Consider the following 13,837-nt stretch of genomic DNA (forward strand, 5'->3'; position numbering starts at 1 on the left):
TCTGTGGCAAAAGGATGAAATGGACTTCAAAGCAAACAGCTGCAGAGTGGTTAATGACATGCACCCTTCTGGAGGAGACAATAAAGTTGTAGCTGTGCGTAACCTTCCAGCACCAGCTCTCTTTGGAGATGGGGTTACTCAGGAAAGAGATCATACATAAAACATGTTTTAGCTTTCCCCCTCCTTAAGAATCTAAATCCTGCACAGAGCTGAACTGTCAGCATCAAACTAAACTCAATGGCAGCAATAGGTGACAGCAGCACCAGTGCAGTGACCATGCCTCTGTCCTGGGCACTGGTGAGGCACCTCAAGTGCTGTGTCTGGTTTTGGGCCCCTCATGACAAACAAGACATTGAGGGGCTGGAGTTTGTCTAGAGAGGGGCAGCAGAGCAGGGGAAGAATCTGGAGCACAAGTCTGTTACTGGTTTTAAGTCTGATAAGGAACAGCTGAAGGTGCTGAAGTGGTTTAATCTGGAGAAGAGGAAGCTCAGATGTGCCCTTCTTGCTTCCTTCAACTCCCTGACAGGAAGATGGAGCCAGGTGGGGGTCAGGCTCTTCTCCCATGGAGCCAGCAACAGAACAAAAGGGAATGGTCTCATAGGGCAGGTTTCAATTGGCTATTAGGAAAAAAATACTTCACAGAAAGGGTGGGGAGACATTGGAATAGGCTGTCCATGGAAATGATGGAATCATGATCCCCAAAATGTTTGAAAAGGCATGTGGATGTGACACCGGGGGTTTAGTAGTGAACACAGGGGTGCTGGGATAATGTTTGGACTTGATGATCTTAGAGGTCTTTTCCATTCTTAATGATTCTGTGAGTCTATAATAAACACGTTAAAAAATTGTTCTCTGTGGGAGAAAACGTTCAGCGTTGTGCTGTGTGTTTGTAAACACATACGCACGCTGCAAGGCTGAACATCAGAGCCTGCCACCTTCACTCCAGAGAGCAGAACACCATGGTAGCTGTTGAATCCTCCCTCTTTTGGAGAACTGTGCCAACCCAGGAAAGATAGGAAATCAAGGTCTATAATGAGTTTTATCTCATTTGGGAAGAGCTGGGGTATCATATGTAATATGGGATATGTAAAATTGGTGAATAAAAAGTGTAAAAATAAAAAGTGAATAAAAAGTAATTCCTTTATGCATTACGCCACTTTTTAAATGAACTCTTTCTTGCTAGTTACTGGTTTTTGTTTATTTCTAGGAGAGAAAAGGAAAACAACAAAACCTTTAGTTTTAACTTCCTTTAGTTGACTACAGAGCAGTTGAACTTCTCTTCTGTTGAGTACGCTACCTTTCAGAGCCTTTATTTGCTCCATCAGTTGACAGCTTCTTGACTTGTATTTTGCTATTGCATCCCAGGGTTTTTTCAGAAGGAGTCAGCAGAGCAATGCCACGTACTCGTGTCCTCGGCAGAAGAACTGTCTGATCGACCGGACCAGTCGGAACCGCTGCCAGCACTGTCGCTTACAGAAATGCCTTGCTGTGGGGATGTCTCGGGACGGTAAGCGCTGCTGGCCCGGGGCCCAGCTGCAGAAAACTAACCTAAGGTTATCCATACGGTGTAGTGTGATGTATGGTCGACCAAAAGACGTAGCATTTGTATGCTAATTGTGCGTTGGGCTGATAGTTGAGATCATCAAGTGAGTTTTAGATGTTGTTTTATATTTTTCTATGTAACATGCTATATGTTTTCAGATGCTGCTGTATACTCAAATATATATAAATCGGAGCATGTACAAAGTTCTTGGATTTGTCTTGTTTCCTACTTACCTATTATAGTACCCAGTTAAGGGCTTTGTCTCTGTCATTTCTTGAAGATGCAGTTTTTTAGTCTGACGTTAATACTTCCTCTGTATATTCATTCCAACTTAAGTGACCTCTTGTAGTTTCAAGTAGCACTGCCTGGTGCATGGGTACAGATCAGAACTGCTTCACAGTATCAACAGAAGTTAAATATGTGTATAATGAATAGTGGAAAAAATGCAAAGAAAAAAAAAGGCAGTGTTTTTTCAAAGGTAGAATTCTGAAGAAAAGATATTCAAGTGGTGTTAATATTAAGCTCAAAATTGCAGCTTGAGTTGTGATGAAAGCCTGCCTCTGCCAAACAGCTGCTTATGTAATTCAGTCAGAACTGGCTTTGCAGCTGAGACTTGCATGCCTCCCCCACAGATGGAACGAGCCTGCCACCACTTACCCATTTGAAAATCTGACTCAGACTTTTCCCCTGCCACAGCGAGAGCAGCACTGCATATTCTACAAACACACATTACTCTAGGTGCATGAGGCCTGATCAAGTAGATTATTTTAAAATTACATTCTTGAATTACATTGTCTTTATTTTTTTTAACTGGCCATGAGACTAAAAACCTGAAACAGCTGATGATGTAATGGCTAGTTCCTCCAACATGTTTGCTTTCCTGTAGAAAAGCAGAAGGCATTAGTCTTTCTAAAGGATGAAGCTTTTACAGCTGATAACAGGTCCTTGAAATCCCATGCCTCATCCTTGGGAATTCTCTGGATGCTGCAAACCAGTTGCTGCTGGCTTACAGCTAATGCTCCGCAAAGTCATAGTAATGTTGTGGAGATACTCACATGCCCTTGTGCGCACACACACATAGGTTTAACAGTTACTCATCTACTAAACATTTTTGCTTGTGACAGAGGCACTGAAGGCAGGCTTGGTGGTTCTTCCCGCATGCTTTAGTCACAATCTCAGTAAAGCTTGCTGTCGATACACTGAGACCCCACATATTGGCACTGCGCTCTAGGTTCACTCTGCAGTGGGAATGTGCCGCTGGTTGGAACGGGACAGTTGTCTCAGACCAGTGTGTTCTGGTTTAGCATCTACTTTTCTAGGTAGGGTTTGAATGCTGAAGAGATGCATCTGTCAACCTCAACGGACATACAAGAGAAAATCTTTCCAGTACGGAAGTGGAAAGTTAATGAATTAACCCAGACCAATGACTTCTAATGGTCCATTTCAGTGGCATGTCAAGATAGTCTTTTAAAGAGCAGGTGCTGCAGCTGGGTACCTGTAACTGAGAATTGGTTCTTAGCTCTGCCTATCCTGCACATTTGGGGTTTGTGCTGTAGCCTTCCATGAAGTGTTTAAAGACTGAATTAAAAGGCAGTGGTGGGTATGTAGAGATGTAATCTCTTGTGTGTCTGTGTTTCAGCTGTAAAGTTTGGTCGAATGTCAAAAAAGCAGAGGGACAGCCTGTACGCCGAGGTGCAGAAACACCGAATGCAGCAGCAGCAGCGGGATCACCAGCAGCAGCCAGGAGAGGCAGAACCACTCACACCAACATACAATATCACCACCAATGGGTTAACAGAGCTACATGACGACCTCAGTAATTACATTGATGGGCATACCCCTGAAGGTAGCAAAGCAGACTCTGCAGTTAGCAGCTTCTACTTAGACATACAGCCTTCTCCAGATCAGTCGGGTCTTGATATTAATGGAATCAAACCAGAACCAATATGTGACTACACACCAGCATCGGGCTTCTTCCCTTATTGTTCTTTTACAAATGGGGAGACCTCTCCAACTGTGTCCATGGCAGAATTAGGTAATGAGAGAGAAAAGCTTCCATTGTAATTGTCTTAACAGTACCCTTTGGATTAAAGTGACACATGTAGCCAGATGATAGTGAGAATGCTGCTTCAGTAGAGCTGTGGGCATGTATGGGCATTCTTGTGTGAAGTGCACAGTAAATACCCTGATCTTGGGGCACACGGGGAGCTCCTTACTGCTCTGGACTAAAGCACCTAGGGAACTGTGGTTGGTCAGCTCCACCAGCATTGCTTTTGCTTTCAGTCCTTGCAATAGAACCCTTGGAATACTGATTAAGAAGCTAATTTTTAGTGCTGAGAAAACAGGGCATTTCTTTATTTGAAGAGTTTTTAACAACTTATTTCCTTTTTCATTACCTTAAGTCTGTTACTCCTAACAAAAAGTGATGAGGCTGATTTTCTTCTGCTCTCTACCTGAGAAAAGCACCGGACTAATCTGAAGGCAGTTGTTGTCACTTATTGAAGAGGATCTGGCTGCAGATACTGAAGGACATTTCTGAATGTAGCAAGTTTTGATAATTTCTCGAAGAGCTTTATAACAACCACATTAATTAGCACGTTTTACTTTAAACTCTTCCCTGAATGATTACACTAGAGCTGAATTCCACAAGTATGACTTGTCAACAGCTGAGACTGGGGTTAGAGTGTGCTGTGTGAACTGGTTATAAACAAAGTGGAACAGGACATCAAAGAAGTGGTTTCATGATTCCATTACTTATGTAAGCAGCCAGGCATTTCAAACTTGCCTAAGCAACATTTTGTCTAATTATTTTATTATGAAAACCTAATAATAGTTTGAAGAAAATCAGGTATTCCACATGAAAATTTTATGTGGTTTATGTTCTTTTGAGAAGTTTTGCAGAGAGGAAGTCACAAGAAGCTTGCTTTTTAATGTCCTTATGTTGCAGAATGCTGTTCTCTACAACGTAATTTGTCCTGACAGCCAAAATATTGTCTGGCATCAGTTCAAATATTTTCAGATAGGTAAAAAGGAGAAGAAAATGTCAGGACAAAGGCAATGCTACCAGCTTTGTCTCAGTGAAATGATTGCTGATCTTCTTGTGGAAAGTATTAAAAAGATTTACATTAAACCCACAGGGGGAAAAAAAAACCAGAGGGTTTTTCCTTATGTAGGCCTGGTGTTGAGTTTGGAACACTGGCCTAAAGTAAGTTTGTCTTGTTGTTTGCCTTTATTTACATAGTGCTTCGTTTAAGCCCTGCACAGCATGATATGGGTGCCCAGCATTACCATTACTGAACAATGTTTGAAGAATGTTTGCCAGATGAAGGTTTCAATTTAGAAAGGTGTGGCTGTTCAATGAAAATATTTAGGTGTGTGCTGAAAAACAGTCCTGAAGTTAGGCGGAGGTTTGCAAATAACATGGGAATATTTCACCTCCTGTATCCTGCAAGGGCACAGGGATCCTGCTGTCAGCTGCTGCTACCGAGAACAAGGGTTTTAACTACACGCTTGTTAAAAAAAGAAATTGTTCTGAAATATGCCAAAGCTATGGCGACAAAGTATAAATTATGTTGTGTTCTACCTTACTGACTGGTCAGGTAGCACATATAATCTGATTTTATCTCATCTGTATGTTGAAGACTTTTCAGGTAATACCTTAATCAAACTACTGATAGGTCCAGCAGTTCAGATTGTTGAGTTTGATCATTACCAAACAAAGCCAGTTTCACAGACGACTCAGTACTGCAGTCCCTCAGAATACCTTCCTGTACCACCAAGTGACCACCATTCCTGTTTGGTTTGAGCCTTCGTTTTCAGTGGCCTAACAAGCAGAATTGTGTGAGACAAGTCCCCAAGCCTCTACTTGTCATATGCTAAAATAGGAGAACATACCCACCTGAAGGATCAGGGCCGGAAAGAGGAAGTTAAATAAAAGTGGAATTCTGGTATCTGAATTCTGTTCAGGCTTTTGAAGGTGTTCCTAAATGCTTACGGAACCAAGTTTTACTAATAAATCAAAATCTGCCTTATGGATCTTTTAATCGAGTATAGCAGTAGAAAATAATTTCATTAGGAATTAAATCGTATGGAAATTTTAAATCATGTGCAGTAAGCTAGGTGACTGCTCTAAAGCTGAAGGAAAAAAACCCTAGTCTTAGTGATTTTTTCCAGTGTGTTATTTAATCATCTGGATTCTCTTAATAGATGCATTTTTCCTGATTTTTTTTTTTAAATGATATGAGAGTAGGAGGGAGAAAAGGACACTTTTCCCTGCCAGGCAGCCTCATTGGGACCAGCGTCCTGCTTGAGAGAACGCTAGATAGGTGGTAACTGTACTTCTCTACTGGATAGCGTTGGCGCCGGCAGCTGTGCCTGGCCGGCAGTGCCGTTCCGTCCCGTTCCGTCCCGTCCCGTCCCCGAGAGCGTCCTGAGCTCAGCTCGGCCTTGTGCACGGCCAGCTCCGTGTCCTCCGTCCCCCCGCTACGTGCCGCAGGTCCCTGCGGCTGTAGTCCGTGGTGTATCTCCCCGGCCGGCTGTGCCCCGGAGGTTCCCGAGTGCCCCGGAGGTTCCCGTGTCCCCCCCCCCCGAGGTTCCCGTGTCTCCCCCGTGTCCCCCCCCCCGAGGTTCCCGTGTCCCCCCCCCCCCGAGGTTCCCGTGTCCCCCCCCCGAGGTTCCCGTGTCTCCCCCGTGTCCCCCCCCCAGGTTCCCGTGTCCCCCCCCGGAGGTTCCCGTGTCTCCCCCGTGTCCCCCCCCCCAGGTTCCCGTGTGTCTCCCCCCGGAGGTTCCCGTGTGTCTCCCCCCCGAGGTTCCCGTGTCCCCCCCCCCAGGTTCCCGTGTGTCTCCCCCCGGAGGTTCCCGTGTGTCTCCCCCCCGAGGTTCCCGTGTCCCCCCCCCCAGGTTCCCGTGTGTCTCCCCCCGGAGGTTCCCGTGTGTCTCCCCCCCGAGGTTCCCGTGTCCCCCCCCCCAGGTTCCCGTGTGTCTCCCCCCGGAGGTTCCCGTGTGTCTCCCCCCCCAGGTTCCCGTGTCCCCCCCCGAGGTTCCCGTGTCTCCCCCGTGTCTCCCCCCCGAGGTTCCCGTGTCTCCCCCGTGTCCCCCCCCCGAGGTTCCCGTGTCCCCCCGGTCACCGCTCGGCCGCTGTTCCCCGACTGTGCGGCACTGGCGCCCTCTGCCGGCGGCTGCGGGCACGGCCGCGTCCCCGGCCGGGCTGAATGGCGGCGCTCCCCGAAGCCGGGCCCGAGGGGTCTCGAACTAAAGCAGTTTTTTCTCTCAGCTCACCCTCTGCCCTCCCCCCGTTGCAACTGAAATATAAGAGTTTTTCTCGTCTCTGAAGGTATACCTTTGCATTTCTAATCCGTGTCGCTTTCTGCTCTTTCTTTTAGAGCATCTTGCACAGAATATTTCCAAGTCACACATGGAAACTTGCCAGTACTTGAGAGAAGAGTTACAGCAGATAACATGGCAGACTTTCCTGCAGGAAGAAATTGAGAACTATCAGAACAAGGTATAAAAGTATGCCAGACTATGGCATGGTTTCTTTAAATCATGTTTATTTCCATAACACAGTGCAAAATTCATTTTTTTCACTGCTTTCTCCTTACTGTCAGAAATGTATATTTCTGTCTTTAAAAAAAATAACATGCTAGAATCAAAAGCAGCAAGATGGTCAGGATATTATTTGCATTTGTGATTTTTACAGGTATAGGAAAAGGCAAAGACATTCTCCTAAAATCCAACTCTGATAAAGAAGGATAGGAAACAATGGGAATTTTTTCAATCCTAATTGGCATGTTACTTTCTTCTGTTAATTAGTAATGTCCTGGATCAACAACAACAAAAGCCAAAGCCACCGAGTTTATGATGTTACATGCTGTGCTTTGGTTTGAGTTTCTGAACACGGAGCTCATTCAGATTTCCAGCCTTCAGGGTTCACTGTAATCCTGATTCATGCTCCAGCTGTCCCTCAGTGTTTGGGTTTTACCTGTGGAGAAACAGCACAGTGCTGCCATGCCACCAGGGTATTGTAAGATCTAATCACTGTTATTTCCAACATCCCTTCCATCCACAAGCTACTACCAATTGGCTACTTTTGGAAAATGGCCTTGGGAAGCACTGCTGAAGCACACTGTTCTTTGAACATATTTGTCATTTCCACAGAAATATATTTAACCCTTAGGAGTATCATTTTTTTCTACTTTAGGTGATTTCATTCATTTCATTATTATCAACACTGGAAAAAACTCAATACTTGCATGCCTTCTTTGTGTTGTTATCAAGATGATCTTCATAAATGAATATCTTTGTATGTATTCCTCTGAAGATGAGCTGGGCTGATAATTTGCATTCAATACAAAATAGAGAAGCTGATACAAAAAATGTGATCGTGCCTTGCTGGTGTAAATTGGCATTTTGTTAATGGTGTTTTAAAATCTGCTAAGTCCAGTTATTTGCTGGTAAAATGCTGTAAATATTTTTTTTAAATTAAATTACATACAATTTTGAAATGCTATGAATAAAATTCCCCCTGAAATGGCCAAAATCATTACACTTTGATGTTTTTGGCTTTTGAAATAAAAGTACTCCAAGTTGGATCTCTTCTGACATGATTGTCACTCATCCATGTGAGGCTGGTTTTGACATCAATTCCCCTTATGTAATAAGCAGACTGTAGCCAGGAGTGTTGGAAAGAACTCACTCCATTTTGTTGTTTGGTTTTCTTTAGCTCAGTTTTACTTTCTGACAATGAGCTTTGCAAAGCTTGGTTAGTAATTTTTGCATTTCTCTTCTCTCTCAAACAGCAAAGGGAGGTAATGTGGCAGTTATGTGCAGTCAAAATAACAGAAGCTATACAGTATGTAGTGGAATTTGCCAAACGCATTGATGGCTTTATGGAACTGTGTCAAAACGATCAAATTGTGCTTTTAAAAGCAGGTATGTGGGTCAGTTTTAAGATCTGCTTCTATTAGTTTTGCCTGAAAAGGTGTTACATACAGTGGTTGCATACACATATATTTATATGCAGTACATTGACCATTTAAAATTAAATAAGGGAAAACCTTGTAAATTGTTTTTGAAGTAACATCATCTTAGTTATTAAGTGGGGAGAAGGAGTTCAAGTCTATCTATTAAATCTTCATTATGGACAAAGGGAGTAATGAGTGTATGAAGATGTAAAAATGGGATTTTTTTTTTTAAGTGAATATTTCAAGGAAAAAAATCCAGATTGTTCTATGGAAGATACTGTAGGAGTAATTCAGGTTACAAATACTGGACCAAGTTGTTAAGGCTTGGTGAACATAAATATAAATGAGCTTCTTCGACTTCAGAGACTTCATTACTCTAAAAGATTACTAGAGTTTATTAGCATTAACTAAGTTGCTTTAGCAAAAACTTCTAACGGGGTTTATGGGAATTCTTTTAATTCTACCAGCAAAGCAAACTATGCTCTGTTACACCACAGCAACCTACTACTTCACTGAACTGAAAATGAATGCAGAGCATTATTATTAAATCCTCACTTGCTCTACACAACTGAAGTCTCTCCTTTCATAGTCTAACATACGTTGTTTCTGTTTTAGGGTCTTTAGAGGTTGTGTTCATCAGAATGTGCCGTGCCTTTGACTCCCAGAACAACACAGTCTACTTTGATGGCAAGTATGCTAGCCCAGAGGTTTTCAAGTCCTTAGGTAAGGAAATGTGTTATGTCTTTAAAAATAAAAATAAAATAAAAAATTTAAAAACCCCCAAAAAGGTAGAAAAGCAAGGGAAAACAGCTGCTTTTAAAAATCAGTCTGTAGTATTCAAATAAGAGTTCTAATGTAATATTTCATATATCCTGTTGGAAAAGGCAGCAGATTTTAAGCTAATTTGGGATATATTGACATTACTGCTTTGAAGAAGTTAATGGTGTTTTAAAATCTGCTAAGTCCAGTTATTTGCTGGTAAAATGCTGTAAATAATTTTAAAAAATTAAATTGCATACAATTTTGGAATTTTTTCCCATTAGTATTTTTGCTAATTTTAAAAGGATATATTCACTGGGTATAGATTTGGGGTATAAGACACTTTGGGGGCAGTGAAAAATACATCAGTGGAGAATGCTGGACAATTACTGAAATTTTCCCTGCCTTTCTAAAACACCTCAAGGTACAAGGTCAGAGTGCAAACAATTCTGGTTTTTAAGGAAGTATAATTTGGATCTGTTACCAGCTCTATCCAGAAGTTTAGGCCGGGGAGGCTGAGGAAAGCCCTCATCTCTCAGGTTGTGATGCTCTTCAGAGCAGGGCTCACTTCAAAGACAGTACCTGCATGTGTGACAGCATCAGTAACCTGAGTAACACCTGTGTGAGCAAGAGAATGGATGGAAGGAGAGAGTTCCTTTTCTGCATGAACCATGTTCAGTCAGACCTGGCTTCTCCCTTTGCTTCCTACATGTCCCTTGTGTTCCTCTCCCTTCTCCCACTCTGTGTGCTCAGTAATCTTCGAAGCAGAACTTCTTAAGTCCACATTTCAAGCCTTCAGTCCACACTTACGTGACAAAATTCGAGGTAGAATAGAAACAAAGATAAAGCAATTTTGAGCTTGAAAATAAATGGCTATGGATTTATCCATATTTAGCCTATGAGAACCCAATGTAGAAAAGTGTGCAAAACCTTCAGAATCTTGGCTGCCAGGATGTGGGAGTTGGGAACCTGTGGGAGTGGAGTAATACCCTCAAGGATGAGTGAGATCTCACTGCCATCACTTTGCAGTACTTAAGGAGAAGACTACCTATGAAATGTTCTACATCTATTTCTCATCTCCATCAGAATAAATCAACAACTCTGTGGTGCTGAAGTAATTTTAAACAATGTAACAAGAGCTTACCTTCTTTTTGACAGGTTGTGAAGACTTCATTAGCTTTGTGTTTGAATTTGGAAAAAGTTTATGTTCTATGCACCTGACGGAAGATGAAATAGCTCTGTTTTCTGCGTTTGTTTTAATGTCAGCAGGTAAGACATGAAGGTTTTCTCTAGATTTGGTAGGGGTTGTTTTTATTTTGAGGCTATTTATCAGACATCGTGGAAATATAATCTTTTTGAGTCTCCTCACCAATTTTTTTATTTTAATAAACACATTAAAACTATGAATTAAGGAACCACTTTGTTAAATTGGAAATCCCAATCTAAGACTTTATTTTCCACATTTTTACCTTGTTGAGGACTCAGCTGCTTTGTAAAGGCTTAAATGCATTTGAGTGAGACCCTGAGCCAATCCTGGTGAGACAGGCAGTTAGTGAACTCCCATAGTCAGCTTTCCACGTGTGTGAGCTTGCAGCTTCAGCACAACAGAAAAATTCCAACGTTGCCATTTTAGTGTGACAGTGGACACTGACAGTTATGGTGACAGATATCCAAGTCACCCCAAAAGTGTCAGCCTGGGTTTGCCCATGCCTGTGGCTAAAATAAGTAAATAATCACAGGTGAAGCTGCACAGTGTGCTCCAGGTCCTGGAAAGGCTTCTTAGGTCAGGTGGAACAAGGTACTGGGGCTGAAAGTCAGTTTGTGCCTGGTCTGACACCTGAGGAAGAAAACTGTGAGTTCAGACTGCAGCATAGTGGACTCGGGAGTGAAGATGGAAACTTCTGTTAGCAATGGTGGGTTTATTGAGTCTGTCATAAATATGTTCTCGTGCTGTTGGCCAGACAGGAAGTGTGGCAGCCCTGTGTCTTAGCAAGCCACAGAACCCTACAGTTCTGTCACACCAGCAATGTGGCAGCTCAATACTGCTTTTTGCCTGGAAGTTCAGCTGCTTTTTTTTAACAGCTGAATCTTTGCATCTGATTTTCCTGTAAGTCGCTGCAAGTTCTGTAAGGATCTGTGAGTTCTGTTGGTTTTCTGTAAGATCTTGGCAAGAAGATCCTCTCCAACTACTTGTTCGTTGTATGATTTATTCATTTCCCAGTCAAAAGTTGCTAACCTCATTTTGTAAACACCCTGCATTTTACAGATTTTCTTAGCAAATGAATAAAAGATCTTACTCAGATGCGTTACATTCTCCTAAATAAGGGCTTTAAAAAAGTAACTTTAGGTGCATATAATAAACATATTTCAAAACCTATTAATTTTGAAAGCCATTTTCCCTATGAAAGTATATTACAAGTGGAAGGAAGGTTGCAGACAGGAAAAATGAATCTGTAACAGACTTAGTACTTCCTGGTGTGCTGTGATCCATGTGTGCATTACTAGAGGTTTTAACTCCATTTGTATTCAGATCGCTCATGGCTTCAGGAGAAAGTAAAAATTGAAAAACTCCAGCAGAAGATCCAGCTAGCACTTCAGCATGTCCTACAGAAGAACCACCGAGAAGATGGAATTCTAACAAAGGTAAGAGTCATCCTGTGCCATGTCACTGGACTGTGAAAGAGTGGCTTCATCTGAACACTGCTCTGATTATGGGGTAAAAGCTCATACACAGTTATTTATAAACCCAGAATTCCTTGTTCAAAATCAAGCTGCTCAGCTGAACCTATTAACTAAACCTAGAAGAGGTGAAATGATGATGTACTAGGGAACAAGGTTGATAATGGTCTGAAAGGGAGTATTTTTATGTGGAACTTCATGAAAACTGATGAAGTTTTTTTATCGTAGTTCTCCTACACAACATTCCTGCCACACAGAATACTATTTCAGTGCTACAACATGCATGCCTTAGTATTTGTGGAATCTCTGCCTGCATGAGAATTAAGTTGTTATAACATGCAACACACAAACTAAACTTGTTTTTCAGACTTCTGTGAGAAATTCCCTACACAGCCTTTTTTCAGTTCTTCCAAATACCGATGCCTAAGAAAAAGAGACACTACCTACTGTTATACTAAAATATCTTCATGTAATTTCTCAGAAGTGGTGAACTGGTGTGATGTAACAAGGAGTAAATCAGAAGAACTGGGGAAAGATAGGTGCTTTGCTTTCACCTTGCAGACGTATTCCTTTTATACCTCTGCACAGCCAGAAAGTTTATGCTTTGTTTCACACCACAGAATTAGTTACAATAGAATAGGATGGTCCAACCTGGGCTCTGCAGATTTTTTTAAATTTCAAATCCTAGCTCATGTAATTTTCTCCCAGTGTATACTTTGGATACCTCTGTCGGAAGAGTCTTCCATATGCTTTGATACAAATACTTTAGTCAGTAACTTCAGGGAGTAACCTCATTATATTTTTGAAGTACATATTTTTTTACCTTATTTGGCTTAAGGTAAATAAGTCTAATCTATTGCAGTGCCAGTTCCCTCCACAATATTCACAGTGAGTTTAAAACCAGTTGGGATTGCCTTCTTCCAAGAGGATAATTTAATGAGTGAAGATCCAGCCCTGAAATACTTGTTTATCAATCCAGTGAGGAAACCTAATGCCACATTTTCCTAAGAACTTAAAAAAGATTATTTCACAAATAGATGTGAGTCCATTACTTAAATGCTTCTAGCAAATAGCCATGACTGTGCATCTGAAATGTCCTTGTTAAGTAAATAATTTGTTTTGGGAGAGCTTTAATCCTTACAGCAAGATTGGGAGGCCTGGTTCCATGTATGACCATATGACTTGTGTTCATTTTTTTTCAGTTAATATGCAAAGTGTCTACTTTAAGAGCACTGTGTGGACGACATACAGAAAAGCTAATGGCATTTAAAGCAATATACCCAGACATTGTGCGACTTCATTTTCCTCCACTTTACAAGGAGTTGTTCACTTCAGAGTTTGAGCCAGCAATGCAAATTGATGGGTAAACGTATCACCTAAGCACTTCTAGAATGTCTGAAGTACAAACAATAAAACAAAAGAAAGGAGAAAAAAAAAAGGAAAAAAAAAAAGAAAACCAAGACACTTTATATGGCCCTGCACAGACCTAGGGAGCCAACACACTGCACATCTCTTGGTGGTCGGGGTCAGGCGAAGGATGGGAAACAATGAAACAAAGTTGAACTTGTTTTTCTCATGCATATGATTTCCATTATGCCTACAAATATGGACCCTTTTTCTGTCTCAACTTCTCAATCCTTGACTTCTGTTTACACGGACTGAGGGTACTAATGTCAGAAGGTTGTTTTCTTCTGTAGTTCACTGCCCAGACTTTTGACAGAACAATCAATTTGTTGGTCAGAACAGAGTCCACCTAGTAATCAGCGACTGGTGTGCGTTGCAGAGATTTCAGCATCAGTTTGCACAACTTGCTCATTGTTTCATGAAGGACGATTTTTTTTCACCTACCACTGTTTGCCAGTAGACAGAATGGCATGAAAAGGGTCCATAGCAA

General features: G+C 41.8%; 1 protein-coding gene across 3 annotated transcripts in view; it reads left to right on the forward strand.

Moving 5' to 3' along the window:
- The window catches only part of RORA (RAR related orphan receptor A), a 357,182-nt gene extending 343,633 nt beyond the window's left edge, over window positions 1-13,549 (forward strand). For all 3 annotated transcript variants that reach the window (XM_062501320.1, XM_062501322.1, XM_062501321.1), the window contains 8 exons: window positions 1,366-1,507; window positions 3,183-3,578; window positions 6,925-7,046; window positions 8,341-8,473; window positions 9,121-9,228; window positions 10,423-10,533; window positions 11,795-11,907; window positions 13,146-13,549. In XM_062501320.1, coding sequence (XP_062357304.1) covers window positions 1,366-1,507; window positions 3,183-3,578; window positions 6,925-7,046; window positions 8,341-8,473; window positions 9,121-9,228; window positions 10,423-10,533; window positions 11,795-11,907; window positions 13,146-13,310 — 1,290 coding nt within the window. In that variant the 3' untranslated portion in view covers window positions 13,311-13,549. The remainder of the gene's footprint in view (window positions 1-1,365; window positions 1,508-3,182; window positions 3,579-6,924; window positions 7,047-8,340; window positions 8,474-9,120; window positions 9,229-10,422; window positions 10,534-11,794; window positions 11,908-13,145) is intronic.
- The last annotated feature ends 288 nt before the right edge of the window (window positions 13,550-13,837 follow it).

Source organism: Cinclus cinclus, chromosome 13, assembly GCF_963662255.1.
Source record: "Cinclus cinclus chromosome 13, bCinCin1.1, whole genome shotgun sequence".
NCBI lineage: Eukaryota > Metazoa > Chordata > Aves > Passeriformes > Cinclidae > Cinclus > Cinclus cinclus.